The sequence below is a fragment of the Schistosoma haematobium genome, chromosome ZW (assembly GCF_000699445.3).
Source record: "Schistosoma haematobium chromosome ZW, whole genome shotgun sequence".
Classification (NCBI taxonomy): Eukaryota; Metazoa; Platyhelminthes; class Trematoda; order Strigeidida; family Schistosomatidae; genus Schistosoma; species Schistosoma haematobium.
Window position 1 is genome coordinate 47,498,260 of NC_067195.1, and position 14,310 is coordinate 47,512,569.

Below are 14,310 nucleotides of genomic sequence, written 5' to 3' on the forward strand. Positions count from 1 at the left end.
AGGTATTTGCAAGATAATATCAATGAGAATAAAAAATTAACCATAGAAAGTTCAGCTGAGTATGATAAAATAAACGCTTAATACTAAATATAATGTCTTGTTAGATTCACCAACTTTCTAACAATTTACCAGTGTTCTATGTAATATAGATGCTTCTTTTCATATATTAACTCTACACAAAGTATTCTCAATTAAAACCCATACGATTATTTAACGGTCCTTTTCTTATTTCTACGAATAACATATTCTTTGTACGATTTAATACCAGAGTTTCGAAGAAATTCATCTACATACTGAGTTGGTATAAATATTTGTTCAGATTCATCAGAATTTTGCTGCTCTTGAATGAATTGTGTTGAACTTTCTTTTACATTGCGTAGGTTATTTGATTTCCCCCTCGACTTAGACGTGCTTTCATGATAATGGGCTAAATACCACCCAACAGTGAATAGTATGAATAACAGACAAATATCTAATGGAGCCATAATTAAGGCAATAATACGCCATAATTCGATTATTAGCTCCAATTGATAAGTATATTTTCTAGGTATAATTTTCACGTGTACTTCATTTGTTAACCAACGAATATGGGGAATGCCAGTTGTGAATGCGTGATTTTCATGAATTGATCTTTGAACCCAACACTGCCATGCTCCTGATTTCTGTTTCATGGAACTATTTAAAACAAGCCAATGAGCCTTCCAATAGGTTGATGCATGAATCTGATTTGTTAATAAATTATGCTTATCTAGATTAGTTACATTTTCATTGAATTTAACAAATGATAGATTAATGGGAGAATTTTCAAGACATCTATAAGATGGTTGTAACAGTTGAATATTAGAGTTTTCATTCATTTCAACAACCTTTGTATCATCACTTTGACCATATGGTATGAATTTCCAACCAATACTCCAAAATGTCGGATCTACATTATTCATTGTTACAGCTGTTAGAAAAATATCTGCATTACATGGAGCTGAAATTTCCAATAAAAGTAAGAAAGGTCAGATACTGAAAATATATGAAAAAAAATCAATTCAAAAATAATTTTCATTTATCCCTGTTTTATAATTTTGGACACTAACTATCCGTGAATATCTTTCTCCTGTCGAATACCCTACTGTCTTTGAAATGATTTGTTATTTTTAACATAATTTGTACTGAAAAGCGCTTTAAATACGTTTTGTGCATGTCTCTCCAGCATCCTTATGACCAATCATTACATGTGAATATTGTCATTACCTGAAAGAAATGAAGAGATGGTTAGTTTACTTTTTACTGCTGAAGGCTAACACAAATTTGGTTAAGCACTTTTTAAAACGCCTTCCTACCCTTTGGATTTAGCTATTCAATTTGATAGGTGTGTACGTTATAGGATATTTCTCTCATGACTTCTGTTTGATTTTATATCATTTCCCCCGTTATTATGTTAGGAAGTACATCCTAAAGTTCATTTTCGTCACAAATTGCTGTCAACTGGGAAACTAATGAAAATTATGGAATACAGAATAGTTGATGTTAATCTCGATGAACAACTGTGAAGCAATTAATAATCTTTCTGCTAAACGCCTGGTATTTAAAACTCATTTAACCTCAGATTAGTTATTGATTATTGCCCTTTTTAATTTAAATCTCAATTAGAAAAATGTACCAGCCCTTTATTAAACATGAGTAATCCTTTCATGGATTCATTTTATTGTGTCCCTAATCCCATTCGGTGGGCGTGTGGCTATAGTTCCTTTTGTAATTAAGTACTATTTTGCGTTTTTGTACTAATCGTATTTATTTGCATTTTAGAAACAATTATTGCCAATATCTATTATTTACCTGTTTTGATTATAGCCCTACCGAGACTGTATGTGTGATGGGATAGAAACTTATTCATCGGGAAACTCATCTGTTGGTAAATTAAGTCCGCCAGTTGATGAATCCCTCACTAGGACGGGACAGATCTGAGCGTTCTCGTTTTGTTTCTTTCATTGGTTCTCTGGGTGGTTTTAGGTCCTAGTGCGGATTGTGTTTAAAATTCTCTCATTCAAATCTTTCTATTTTGTCGTTATTGATTCCAACTACTGTTGCATTCAGTTTCCATTCCAAGTTGAGAAAAATCACTAATTAACAAAAGTATTATTTTTGATTTCTCTTATAGAACCCTTTTATTATTAATAATTCAAAACATAATGATACAATAATTAATTTTGATTTGGTTTGTTTAATTCTGTCTTATTGAATGTCAGTAATAGTCTCATAAATTGAGGGTGAACATCTCTTTCCCATCATAAATAAATTATCCGTGTAAAACTTTTATGAATACGCAAATTGCTATTGATACAATGGGTTAATCGAAATTGACCAAATGAGAAGCCCACGCTGCATCAATCAAAAATATTTTAAATGATAAGTGCATGTTATGGGCCACTCTTAATCGTTTCACTTAGTAGCTGGCTTGACATTTGCATATATGATGTTTGTGTATTAATATCAGCATGAGACATCGCGCGTCATGAGAGCTATGAATAAAATATCAGGATGTTACAAAAAAAGGCAAAAAGACCAATCCCTTAAATCTACAAATTTTTAAACGACTGTATTAAATTCTGTAATCCAATTCACACCGTGCTTATTGATATGTACAAACAAACGTGAAGTTGTGACTTGATCGTAGTCTTGATATCATAGTCACCATTGTTTTGAAATACTCGGATTCTATGTGGATTTATTTGTTTCAAATTCACTGAGTTATTTTTAAATGAACGATAACTATTTTATGCGACTGATAATCTCTAGGCTATCTGTTCAGGATGCACATATGGCAATAGAGACTAATAAATTGCAGTTTTTCCTGTCAAAAGTGGGAAAACAAATACCCTTGTAATTAAATTTACACCAATTGGACAAGCTAATGACTATGTGGACTTAGTATCTTGATGAGTAATTTATTGACATTTGAAATGGCAACTTCCGGGATCGAATCTCAAAGTGAACATCAACACTAAAATGGACGTCCTGCCAACAGACGAATCGCAAGCCAGGAAAAATGCATTTCTTAGACTGCACTCCTAACCACAATCCAAATTCACTAAAATAATGAATACATTTTAATAACCATTTATAGGCTTGGCCTACCATGGAATAAGATACTGTTTGCCCATCCATCAATTGGATAATAAACATTAAATCTCCATGGTTCAAATCCAGTTTTACAATAATTTCCATTCTCCAAATCATCATCATCTTGGCATTCTGGTGCTACTATAAAGTTAGAGTGAACTCGTACCATATGAATACTTAATAGTTGAGTTTGTTTTAAATCAACTGGTGAATAACCAAATTGAATTGGATAGGTAACCAGAACACATGCATAAACTCCAACATCAGTTGGATCAATATCTATAATTGACAAATATGCTTGACTTATTGATAAATCAGTGTTGTGTATTTCCCAACGATTATTATCTAATGGATTGTAACTGCGTCTCCCATCACCTAACCAAGGATCAATAACATTTGTCCATGTATTATGAATCCATAATAATGCCCATGATTTCTCTTTATTAGTTGTGGTATTCCTTGCAATGTAAATGTTTTCAATTTTACTGTCATTTATTATACATGGTAAAGTAATAATACTGCCAATGAATACATCATAATAAAATGGACCTTCCCAAGTTTTACTTGATAGATCGGTAGAAATAACTTCATTCAATTTTCGATTCCATGCTGATATATTATTATCCATGTGTGTAGAATTTTCGTAATCATCTTTCATCTCTGATAAATAGAAATTTATAACAAACGAAAAGAGTAAAGCAATTAGTCTATTCATTTAAATGTATAACTGTTATTTGCGTTTGATAATAATAATGTTAAATAGAATCAGGAAATTATGGATTTATTAGTTTGATGTCGGCGCAATCAATACAAATCATGTGATAAAGTTCTAGTTTATAAACGATGAGATGTTTAATTCAGTTAAATATAATTCTATTTACCTAAAGTTTATATCAGAGGAAGGAAACTATGGCCTGTCATTAGATTCCATACTCATCGTAAGACCAAACACAAATACGTACAAGTGGGTTCAGAGGTGAATTGATTTGAAATTACTTTGGGGAAATATAGTATTTTTATAATAAAATATAGTTCGAAATGTTAATTCAATTCGCTTGCAATCAGGCAACATAAGAAACTTAGCTACGTTCATTTCATATAGTTAGGCACATGAGCGATCCGTCGGGAATTTTCTCACGAATATGATCACCAGATAGCAAACCATTTAAAAAAGTTTTCAGTGTAATTACTTTTCTTTTTTTATTTTGAGATTGAGGCCGCTATCGGCAATGTTCACTCTTAGTCACTCTTAACATAGATTATAGATAAGTCATTGAATTCACTAAACGGAATTTCTATTCTCTAGTGTTATATTGTATTACAATATAAGGAACTTTGTAAATATTTAAAAGTAGTTTCGATATTTAAATTATTGAGGTATATCTTCAAGACGGTTCCAATACTTTGTAAATTAACCGACCTGACAACTGTTATTACTGTAACTCCCAAAGGTGTACATTTTTCAGAAGGGGAAGCAAAATTACAACGACAGTTCATTCAAGCCAAACGATTAAAAAGCATACGATGAGCGAGATGAATTAATTAATGTAGTTTAGTCAGTAAATATATAAGATGTCAGTCGAATTATCAAGCGATTTGAATAACTAATATTCAACTAAATAAAAGAAAAAAATGAGTAAGCTGAAGATAGCAGTCAATCATACATGCACAAGCATGACGACATATACAAGAGGGAAATATTTGGGGACTAAGATAACACTGTCTTTCTGCCAAATAGGTTAACTGAAGAAGTCAGTCAATTTTAATATACACAACCACATATGAGGGTACCAGAAAGTTGACATGGTTATGCTCCAAAAATTTGCCAGGCGTAACTAAGTATTTCGTTTGTGAAGAGATGACTGATAGGTCTTATCTGTACATACGTTATTATTTAATTCCGCCATATACAATTGTATTATGAGGACAAACAGGTAGAAGTTGAAGGTCAAGATTGTTAAGATTATGTTACATACATGAAGATAACATGCGTAGTATCAACAGTGTGATGATGAAAATGTTTCAGTATAATGCTTATAATGTTTTGGATTATTTTACACAACTGAGGACAATGAATAGAGATCAATGTAAATGTTTATTTCGTTTTGCAGTGATAGATGTTTAAAATAATGAATTGAACCCGGTGATGAAGCCATTTTGAAAGGTACCTAATGTGATCTGTTTTTAAAGATATATGTTTCTCCAAAAATAATCTACAGGGTCAACTAGAGAGAAAACAAATGAATTTCCATATTCTCATGAAGCCACGAAGTTGTTATCTATAGGTCGCATTTCATAGATCCTCTGACATGCTTCCATATAAGTGACATGGAAATTGTGTGTTGGTCGGAAAAACTATTTGGTTCTCTGTAAAAGTTTTAAAAGAAAAGTGGTTTTGATTCATAGAGGTGAATTCATATGCATCGTTATATGAAAGAAAAAACATTCAGATCCTAGTAAATCATTAACCATGTAAGTGATATATACACTTGTAATTTGATTATTTTGTAGTGATTGTCTTCTGATCAGCTAAAAGAGGGATAAATTTTGTCAGGGCTGGTCGTCAGTGTCACTCAAGCTCGTTCTTATAATACAGCACATCTCAACAATGAAATAACAGGTAACTTAAAAATGGGTTAAAGCACAAGGCGGTGTATCCAATACAATCCAAGACATTTATTGATCCAAATTCATTGGCCAATAACATTGTCATCAGCACATACCACACTAGCTTACAATACATAATTTTTTTCAAGGATATTAGTGTGACCGATTTATAATTTAAAGCATATACTCTTATGTGGACTGATTGCTTTTCATAATTTGAACATGTGTAATACGAGTCTTCCTACCTAAATATATAAAGAACACAACTTTGGTCATCAGAGATGAGGACAAACCACCGTAATAAAAGGATTAGATTAAACTCTTATTTGCACACTCATCTTTAGTGTATGCCGTATTTGTTTTATTGTCAATTGACAAAGTAATCCTTTTTAGGCGGACTGAATGACTACTGTGGTGGAATATTAGTTAGACAGTAGTGTTTAAATTAAGAGGGGAGATAATATTGAATTTGATGATGGTTTTTATATTTATTAACACAGTAACATTTAAATGAATATTTACTATTTTGATCTTGAGTCAAGGACACAACAATTAGCACAGGGTAAAAGACGACTGCAACTTAAATTCATAACAATAAAGAACACAACTTTGGTCATCAGAGATTAGGACAAACCACCGTAATAAAAAGGATTAGATTAAACTCTTATTTGCACACTCATCTTTAGTGTATGCCGTATTTGTTTTTTTGTCAATTGACAAAGTAATCCTTTTTAGGCGGACTGAATCACTACTGTGGTGGAATATTAGTTAGATAGTAGTGTTTTAAATTAAGATGGAGATAATATTGAATTTGATGATGGTTTTTATATTTATTAACACAGTAACATTTAAATGAATGATTTTACTATTTTGATCTTGATAATGCATGAAGTGGATATATGGTCACTTCATGTAGGTCTCTACAGAGCTAAAACTTGGAGAGCTCTCACACCGACGTTACAACAATGAACTATTTTCTGTGCGAGATATTCAGTGTCTGCTGATCGGATATCATCCGCGACAACCTACTATGGAAAAGAACAAATCACCCTCCGGATGAAGCGAAAAATTGAAGAGGAAGCTAGAGATGGATAGGGCATATATTGTTGAAATCATTAGACTGAATCATGAGGTAGACACTAACCTGGAGTCCTGAAGAGAAAAGGAAAAGAGGAAGATCAAGGAACACATTATGTCGGAAATTGTAAGTAGACAACAAAAGAAGGAATAGCAACTGGAAACAAGTGGAACGGGTTACCCAGGAGAGAGTTCGATGGTGAATTCTGGTCGACAGCCTATGCTCCTCGACAAGGGATAACAGGCGTAAGTAAGCAGTCATGTAGGTTCTCTTAATATTTCTCTGAATAACTATGGAACTGATAACCGTAGAATTGATTTCATGGCTAACGTTGTTCGTTTTTCATATTACTATTAATTATGAACATTTGAAAGTTCGGTATGTCTTTTCATATTGACGAAATGTAAATACTCAATGACTTACTATATTTTAAAATAAAACAAAGTAAAAAATATTGATGACAGAATTAATATTCCGATTGAACTGAAATCTCCTACACGACAGAAAGAAAAGAGACTGAATGGTTGAAGATTGATTTCATGCTAAAAATAGCGATATTACTGTTTAAAAATGCTATTCTAACATGTAGTCATTGTTGAGATTAAAGATATTTGATATTATGGAACATAACGATATTAACACAAAGCTCCTCAAAACGCTTTATTCAAACGACATATTTACGGCTAATTTATTGTCCATGAAGAAGAAAGGGGTATTAATCAGGTAATGTTATCATATTTGATCATAAGCAGAAAAGAGTGAAAATCAAATGATAAAAAGGAACGTTTTACATGAGTGATAGCTTACAAAATAAAAATAAGATAAGCACTTAATATCAGAAAGGGTTTTGTGGAGATTGTCCTATTATGGAACTCCCTAGCAGTGCGCATCCACGAACCCGCCTCGCGGGATTCGAACACAGGACCTATCAGTCTTGCGCCAGGCGCTTAACCAACTAGACCACTGAGCCGGCATCCTTAACTTTGGGTTTGTAGCTGGTAAAGTTCACCATACATAATGAGGTTCGAGTTAAATATTTAGTAATATCTCTTGATATTCAATAGCAGTATTCTACACAAAATCTATATTGTTTTTTTATTCAACGAGTAATATGATAGTTCTTTTTCGTACTACTTGTTCTTCTTTTTTAAAAAAAAACATGTTTAAGCAAAGAATTAAGGTGAAAGAAATTGGAAAATACAAAGTTTTACTATGAACGTGTTCCACTATAATCATGTGTTTTCAGTATTAGTTAATATGTATGTTACTCTACAAAATATAGAAAACATCAACAATTTGTCATACAGAATTATTGTTGTTTTCATGAAACGAATTATCAATAATGATTTAAACATTGATTTTTCATATTTTTTTTGTTAAAGAGTCTCAGTTACATAATTAGCTATATATTTATAACTATTGATTTCGTTACTTTTAGTGTTTTTTTGTGTGAAGTAAACTGATTCTATTGTAGTTTATAATTTTGTATTTAGAATATTAAAGATTCCCATTGTGAAAATTAGAACAACACATATAAGCGAACAATTGTTTTCAATTAGATCGTCATCAGGCTCTAATATACAGGAATATTTATACGAAAATGTAAACCAATCAAGGCAATATGGGTGAATAATCAAAATGAAATAGAATAGGTCACCACACATAATAAATAGAAATACAAGTTGATGGTAGGAAGACAGGTGTACTGATAGTAATAAGAATGATAAAACATGATAACAAAAGTCTTATCAATAGTTGAACGTTGGAAATAGAAAGTCAAACGTGGGTAAAAAGACTTGGAATAGTCATCACAAAACATTAAAATCACTACGTAATAAGAAGTGTGTAAATAACTAGATAGTGAAGAATACAAGATGAAAGAGGCGGAAAATTACGAACAAATACAGGACGTGAAAATAAGGTTAATAATAACAAAAATAGAGTAAAATAAATAGTAATAATAACAAAAATATAAATAAAAAATCGTTTGTTAAGTTATAACTGACCATGGAAGGGATACGGGGGTTACGGATTTCTTCTGTACACATAAATTAGGGTTATATGTACGAATTCCTATGGCTTCAGATATATGTAGGATGCGGGAACGAACTCCGTTGGGAGATTAAAGAGGTATAAGCTAGATCACTCGAAATGATTTCGATTTATCTACAGCATGACCGCTATCAATAAGATGTGCCAAGATAGAACTGCGAAATGTTTTTATCTGGCCCTTTATAAACCAAGCTGGTAGATGTTCACTCATTCGTTGGACGATCTAATTGAAAACAATTGTTCGCTTATATGTGTTGTTCTAATTTTGTATTTATAAAGTAATATTAATTCATAATCTTGATATCTAGTGGTTAAGGTTTCATGAAATCTAAAAGTTGGTACTTTTAACTTGAGTAAATTAATCATAATAATAGACGACTGCTACATCAAATATTATTTGAAATGACCGGATTTTATTTTGATACTAAGTCAACTTGATTTCACAGTTTATACATTTATTCAATAATTTTAGACAGTTCATGTAAACTGTTATATCCCGATAAGAATAATGAATGGTAACTGTTGGAATCTATTTCTGGACTAATACTATACATATACTTTTATTATATAATTATTAAGTAACTAAATTATGTATATTCATATTTCTTTTATTATAAGCTTTATTTTGACCTATGAACTATTACTATACAATAAACCGTTCTTGAGTTATGCTCAGTTTATTAATTACTGTCTCCCACATTCACAGCCGCTTTTGGCTAGGTCTTGTACAAATGTGTATTTTCTATTTTATGATATGATGTGGTCTGTTTGGTTTGTATATAAACCTAGTATGTTTGAAATACATGATTCATATCGCAGAGGTTGAGATTGGTGTTCTAGACTTAACAGACAGGGTAGGCGGGGAAGCAGGATCGCTAAAGACTCTAGACTGCTCGTACTTGTTGTATGCGTCATTGGTCTGATCGATAAATTACTGTTCTCTAGTTGGCGTGATCATTACGTTATATATTAATAGGACACAGAGCACAAGTTATAACATAAATACGATGAATATTGAGGTGATATTCTGTTAGATGTAAAATCTACCTACTTTAAAGTTTATTGTTTTTCACCAATTGGCATCAAATGAATTCATTCCTACACAGAGTGATGATTATCTGTTATCAGTGTTCAAATAAATTTGAATGAATTAATCAGCGCTTTCTAATATTTAACGAATAGCCGGCTAATATTAATCTGTGATAAAGCTACTTTTGTGCTACCCATAACTATATTCTACACCGCACATTATTTTAGCTAATCTTTTGATTAAATATATCAATCTATCTATTAATAACTCTGGTAATTTCATACTTAGAAGATGGCATACACCTAAAATTCATTTAATTTCAAATATGCATTCCCAACTGTATAGTAGTATTGAATAACTATAGATAGATATGAACGGAGAAAGTTAACATTCATATGTAAGATAATTTCCCATACTGCTGTAACGCTCAGTTTTCCTGTCTACACGAATAAGACGTTAATTTACCTTAGACGAATATCTACACTAGATATCCTTCTAGTGTCTATTCCACAGAACTTCAACACAACTCAGATCAAGAACATGTGACTAGCTTGACTAGAACAAATCATATTTCCACACCAAAAAACCGACAACAGTCACAATAATAATAATAATAAGGGTCGGCAAATATATAACTAGTATAGGGGTTGTGGAGATTATTAAGTTTTTGATTGAGATCATGAACCGATTGATGTTATACCATCACAATTGAAAACCTGGAAGCACTGGACGGCCGGTTCGCCCTATTGTGGGACTCCTCAGCAGTGCGCATCCACGATCCCGCGAGCGGGATTCGAACCCAGGGCCTTCGGTCTCGCGCGCGAACGCTTAACCAACTGGACCACTGAGCCGGTATCCAATGGTGACAGTTTCTAACATCAACCAATCCACGAAATCGCGCGCGAGACCGAAGGCCCTGGGTTCGAATCCCGCTCGCGGGATCGTGGATGCGCCCTGCTGAGGAGTCCCACAATAGGACGAACCGGCCGTCCAGTGCTTCCAGGTTTTCAATTGTGATGGTATAACATCAATCGGTTCATGATCTCAATCAAAAAATATATAACTCATCTAAAATCTGTGAGACTATCTACCAGTCTAACTAAGCGAACGACCAATCATTATTTGCCTCGTTCACAAAGCACATACATAAACTCTTGTAATTACTTTCATCCACAATTATTGTTGACAAAATTTAATCCATGATGTTTTTCTTTTATTTTATATCACTCTGTTGATTGTTTTCTTGATTAATAAAAAACTTCCGGCTCAGAGTTATTTATTTTACGAACAAATATTGATTACAATATTGATAGAATTTAGGGAACTGTTTATTCTAAAGCAACTCTAAAAAATAACTTGATATTGTGTCTTTACTTATCCTTGAATGTTTTTCTGACTGATACGGATGCAAATATATTGACAATATATGATGGAATGGTCTTAGCCAGAAAATCACTGGAAGCAACCTATTACTTGGCCGTTGTTTTATTTCTCATCAATAAGCACCCACAAATCTGCTTGGGGTACAACATAGGCTCTTTATATAGCCCGTCTGTTTTTTTATCTATTTAAAGGTTCACAAATGTCAGAGCTTTCAAAATATTCACACTCATGATAATACACTTATCCTGCCTCTTTTTTCATAGCTCAAAAAATCCTGAGAAAATATGAAGGAGTTTTTCATAAAGCAACAGGCATCCATCACTAGTACACAAAATTTACTGAACACGCCTCGCACGGTCCCTTATGTGCTTCAGTTTATCCTCATAGGCGTTATATGTTGATTATTCCTCTGAAAAAGTTTATGCTAGACACTATGGACGTCACACATATGTTTGACGAAATATAAGAAAGCATGTTGTCCATGTACCTTGGTGATACTTGGTATCCAATATGATACTTAAATTGAGGCCTTCCTGCTAGTTGCCTACAATTATCTTATGTTAAACAATTCACATTACAATGTTGGTTCATTTAACTCCGTTGATAGTGCATGCTACTTCTGTTGACAGATACAAGTAATGTAAGGCGCCAATAGGAAGTGGAATACATACCAACAAAAGATTAAAGATATTCAGTTGAAGAAAACAGAAAGAGAAAAAGAAAGCAATTGTAATAAAAACGGAGTTGAAAGAATCGTGAAGCATGTAAAGGACAACTGAAAGATGTGCGAATTATGTATTTGATATATGGTTTTCATATTTTACGAGAGCACCATATTGTTATCTCTACCTGAGTGTGCGTTCACTACAAAGGGACCTGACTATCACGAACGCCTGGAAAACACAACATTGGTTATTACATCGTGACCATCAAGTGCGATCATATTAAATCACTTATAAACTGACAGATTGCTAAAAGTTTAATTGGTGAATATTTTCCAATGATTTTTGTAGATGAATATCATTCTCTTCAAGATATCAGCAGATGTATTATGTTGGAAAGTTTGAAACACCATCAAAAGAACATTTTTTTGAACCAACCCTAAGACTAGTGTTTTCCATTCTATCTATATTTACCAACAGGTCGGTTAGCTAATGTATTAAATCATCTAATTGTTATGATGTCATATTAGCACCTAAAATTCCTAGTTGGATATCAATTATTTGAATTAGTCATAATTAAATAAGTCGTTATTTATAATAATTACATATATGCCCATGTTTTAGATGTACACACACAGAATTATATTGAGATTTGTTTATATCAATTTACTGTAAGAACTGAAATAAACAAAATGACTGAACTATATGAACTAATGCTTACTAATTTAACTCATATGTAAGTCAAAATTCAGCATTACTCTACTAGCAATTTCTAGTTACAATAATAATTAAAACAAAAACAAGTACAAATATGATATCTTTTTCATTATCTTTTAACGATCAATACTTTACTGCCAACCTAGAATAGTAACAGACCAATTAATGTTTAAATCTATGCTTAATTCAACAGTGAATTATCGTGTAGAATTGATATTGATGGTTTTTAAAAAAAATCACACAATCTTTTGACAAGAGTAAAACAACTGACAATATGGATTGATCAACTGTAAACCACATATAGCGTCTATTTATATTTAATGAAAACAGTATATTAAATTAAATAAACGATAATATTCAACCATAAACAAAACAATCATCTCAAACATTATAACTAAGGAATTTGACTGTAATTGAGATCGATGAATTATAAAGCGTGGAATTCATTGGTTCACTACTTTGAATCATAAACTGAAGATTTATCTTATCGCTAAGATAAGAAAACAATATTATTGTTGTCTTTAAGCCCATTTAATTATCACATGACTAGTCTGTCAATCGGAACACGACTTATACAATCTTAGTAATGTGCCGAAACAATGACGTTCGATCGGTATGAACAGTCTAGAATCCTTATTGATCCTTTAGTTTGCCTAGCTCGTCCAGTTGAGACCAGAACGACAATATGCAAATCATTTATTCCAACTATCTTATTTTATCAACTGAACTCTACTCATTTTATTCCTAACAAGGTTTATTTGTTTCTAACCGTTTTATCTGTTGTCACAATGTTCTTTCATCACATAAGGTATATATTTACAATATTCAGTCTATTAAATTTATTTACACCCTTGCTATACTATATCAATATGTCTTTAATATAACTTCCAATCAAACTCGTTTATGTAAGTAATTTAAACCCATTAATTATGATTTTAAATATCACAGGTTGTAAGCAGCTGACGAGAACCAACGAAATAAAAATGAATTCATGCTATTCTGCTAGAATGTTTGTTCTTGCTCTTTTCAAAATTTCAAACATATTTGGTTTACATTATCAGCCGAACAGACCACATCACATCATAAAATAGGAAATAAAATTCATACAATATCAAAACAAAAAATGACTGTGAACGTGAGAGACTGTAATTAATAAACTGGGTCAAAATAAAGCTTATAATAAAAGGAATATAGATATACGGAATCTAGTTACTGACTAGTTATACAATAAGAATATACGTATAATATTAGTCCATAAATAGTTCTCAAAAGTTACCTATAATTTAATCTTCATTAGAGGATGTAACAATTATCAAATGTGAAATAATGAGCAAGAACTTTATAGATTGGAGTGAAAATGACATACATAATTGATTTGTTTCAAACTGTTTAATGACATGTTTCACATTTTAAAAAGGAGTAATTATGTAATTAAGTAAATTAAAAACATTAGATTTTATGTTCATACAATAAGTTATCGATTGACTAATCTCATGTACTACATAATTCATATAAATCTAACTGTTAATCAGTGTAAATGATCCATTAAAAAATTTGTGTATTCAGATATCATTTTCATTTATTTTTTGTGTCAGATAATCCCACATCTATCATCCTTATGTTCTTCACATGTGCCGTGTGATTCCCAAGTTCCACAATAGCGAGTA

The 14,310-nt window shown here is 31.9% G+C and overlaps 1 protein-coding gene across 1 annotated transcript; it reads right to left on the bottom strand.

Moving 5' to 3' along the window:
• Positions 1-206: 206 nt before the first annotated feature.
• Positions 207-3,829, bottom strand: MS3_00003725 (uncharacterized protein; the record flags this gene model as incomplete). Its single annotated transcript, XM_012944003.1, has 2 exons — positions 207-979; positions 3,130-3,829. The coding sequence occupies 2 exons, from the start codon at positions 3,827-3,829 to the stop codon at positions 207-209; spliced, it is 1,473 nt and encodes a 490-aa protein (XP_012799457.1).
• Positions 3,830-14,310: the final 10,481 nt, after the last annotated feature.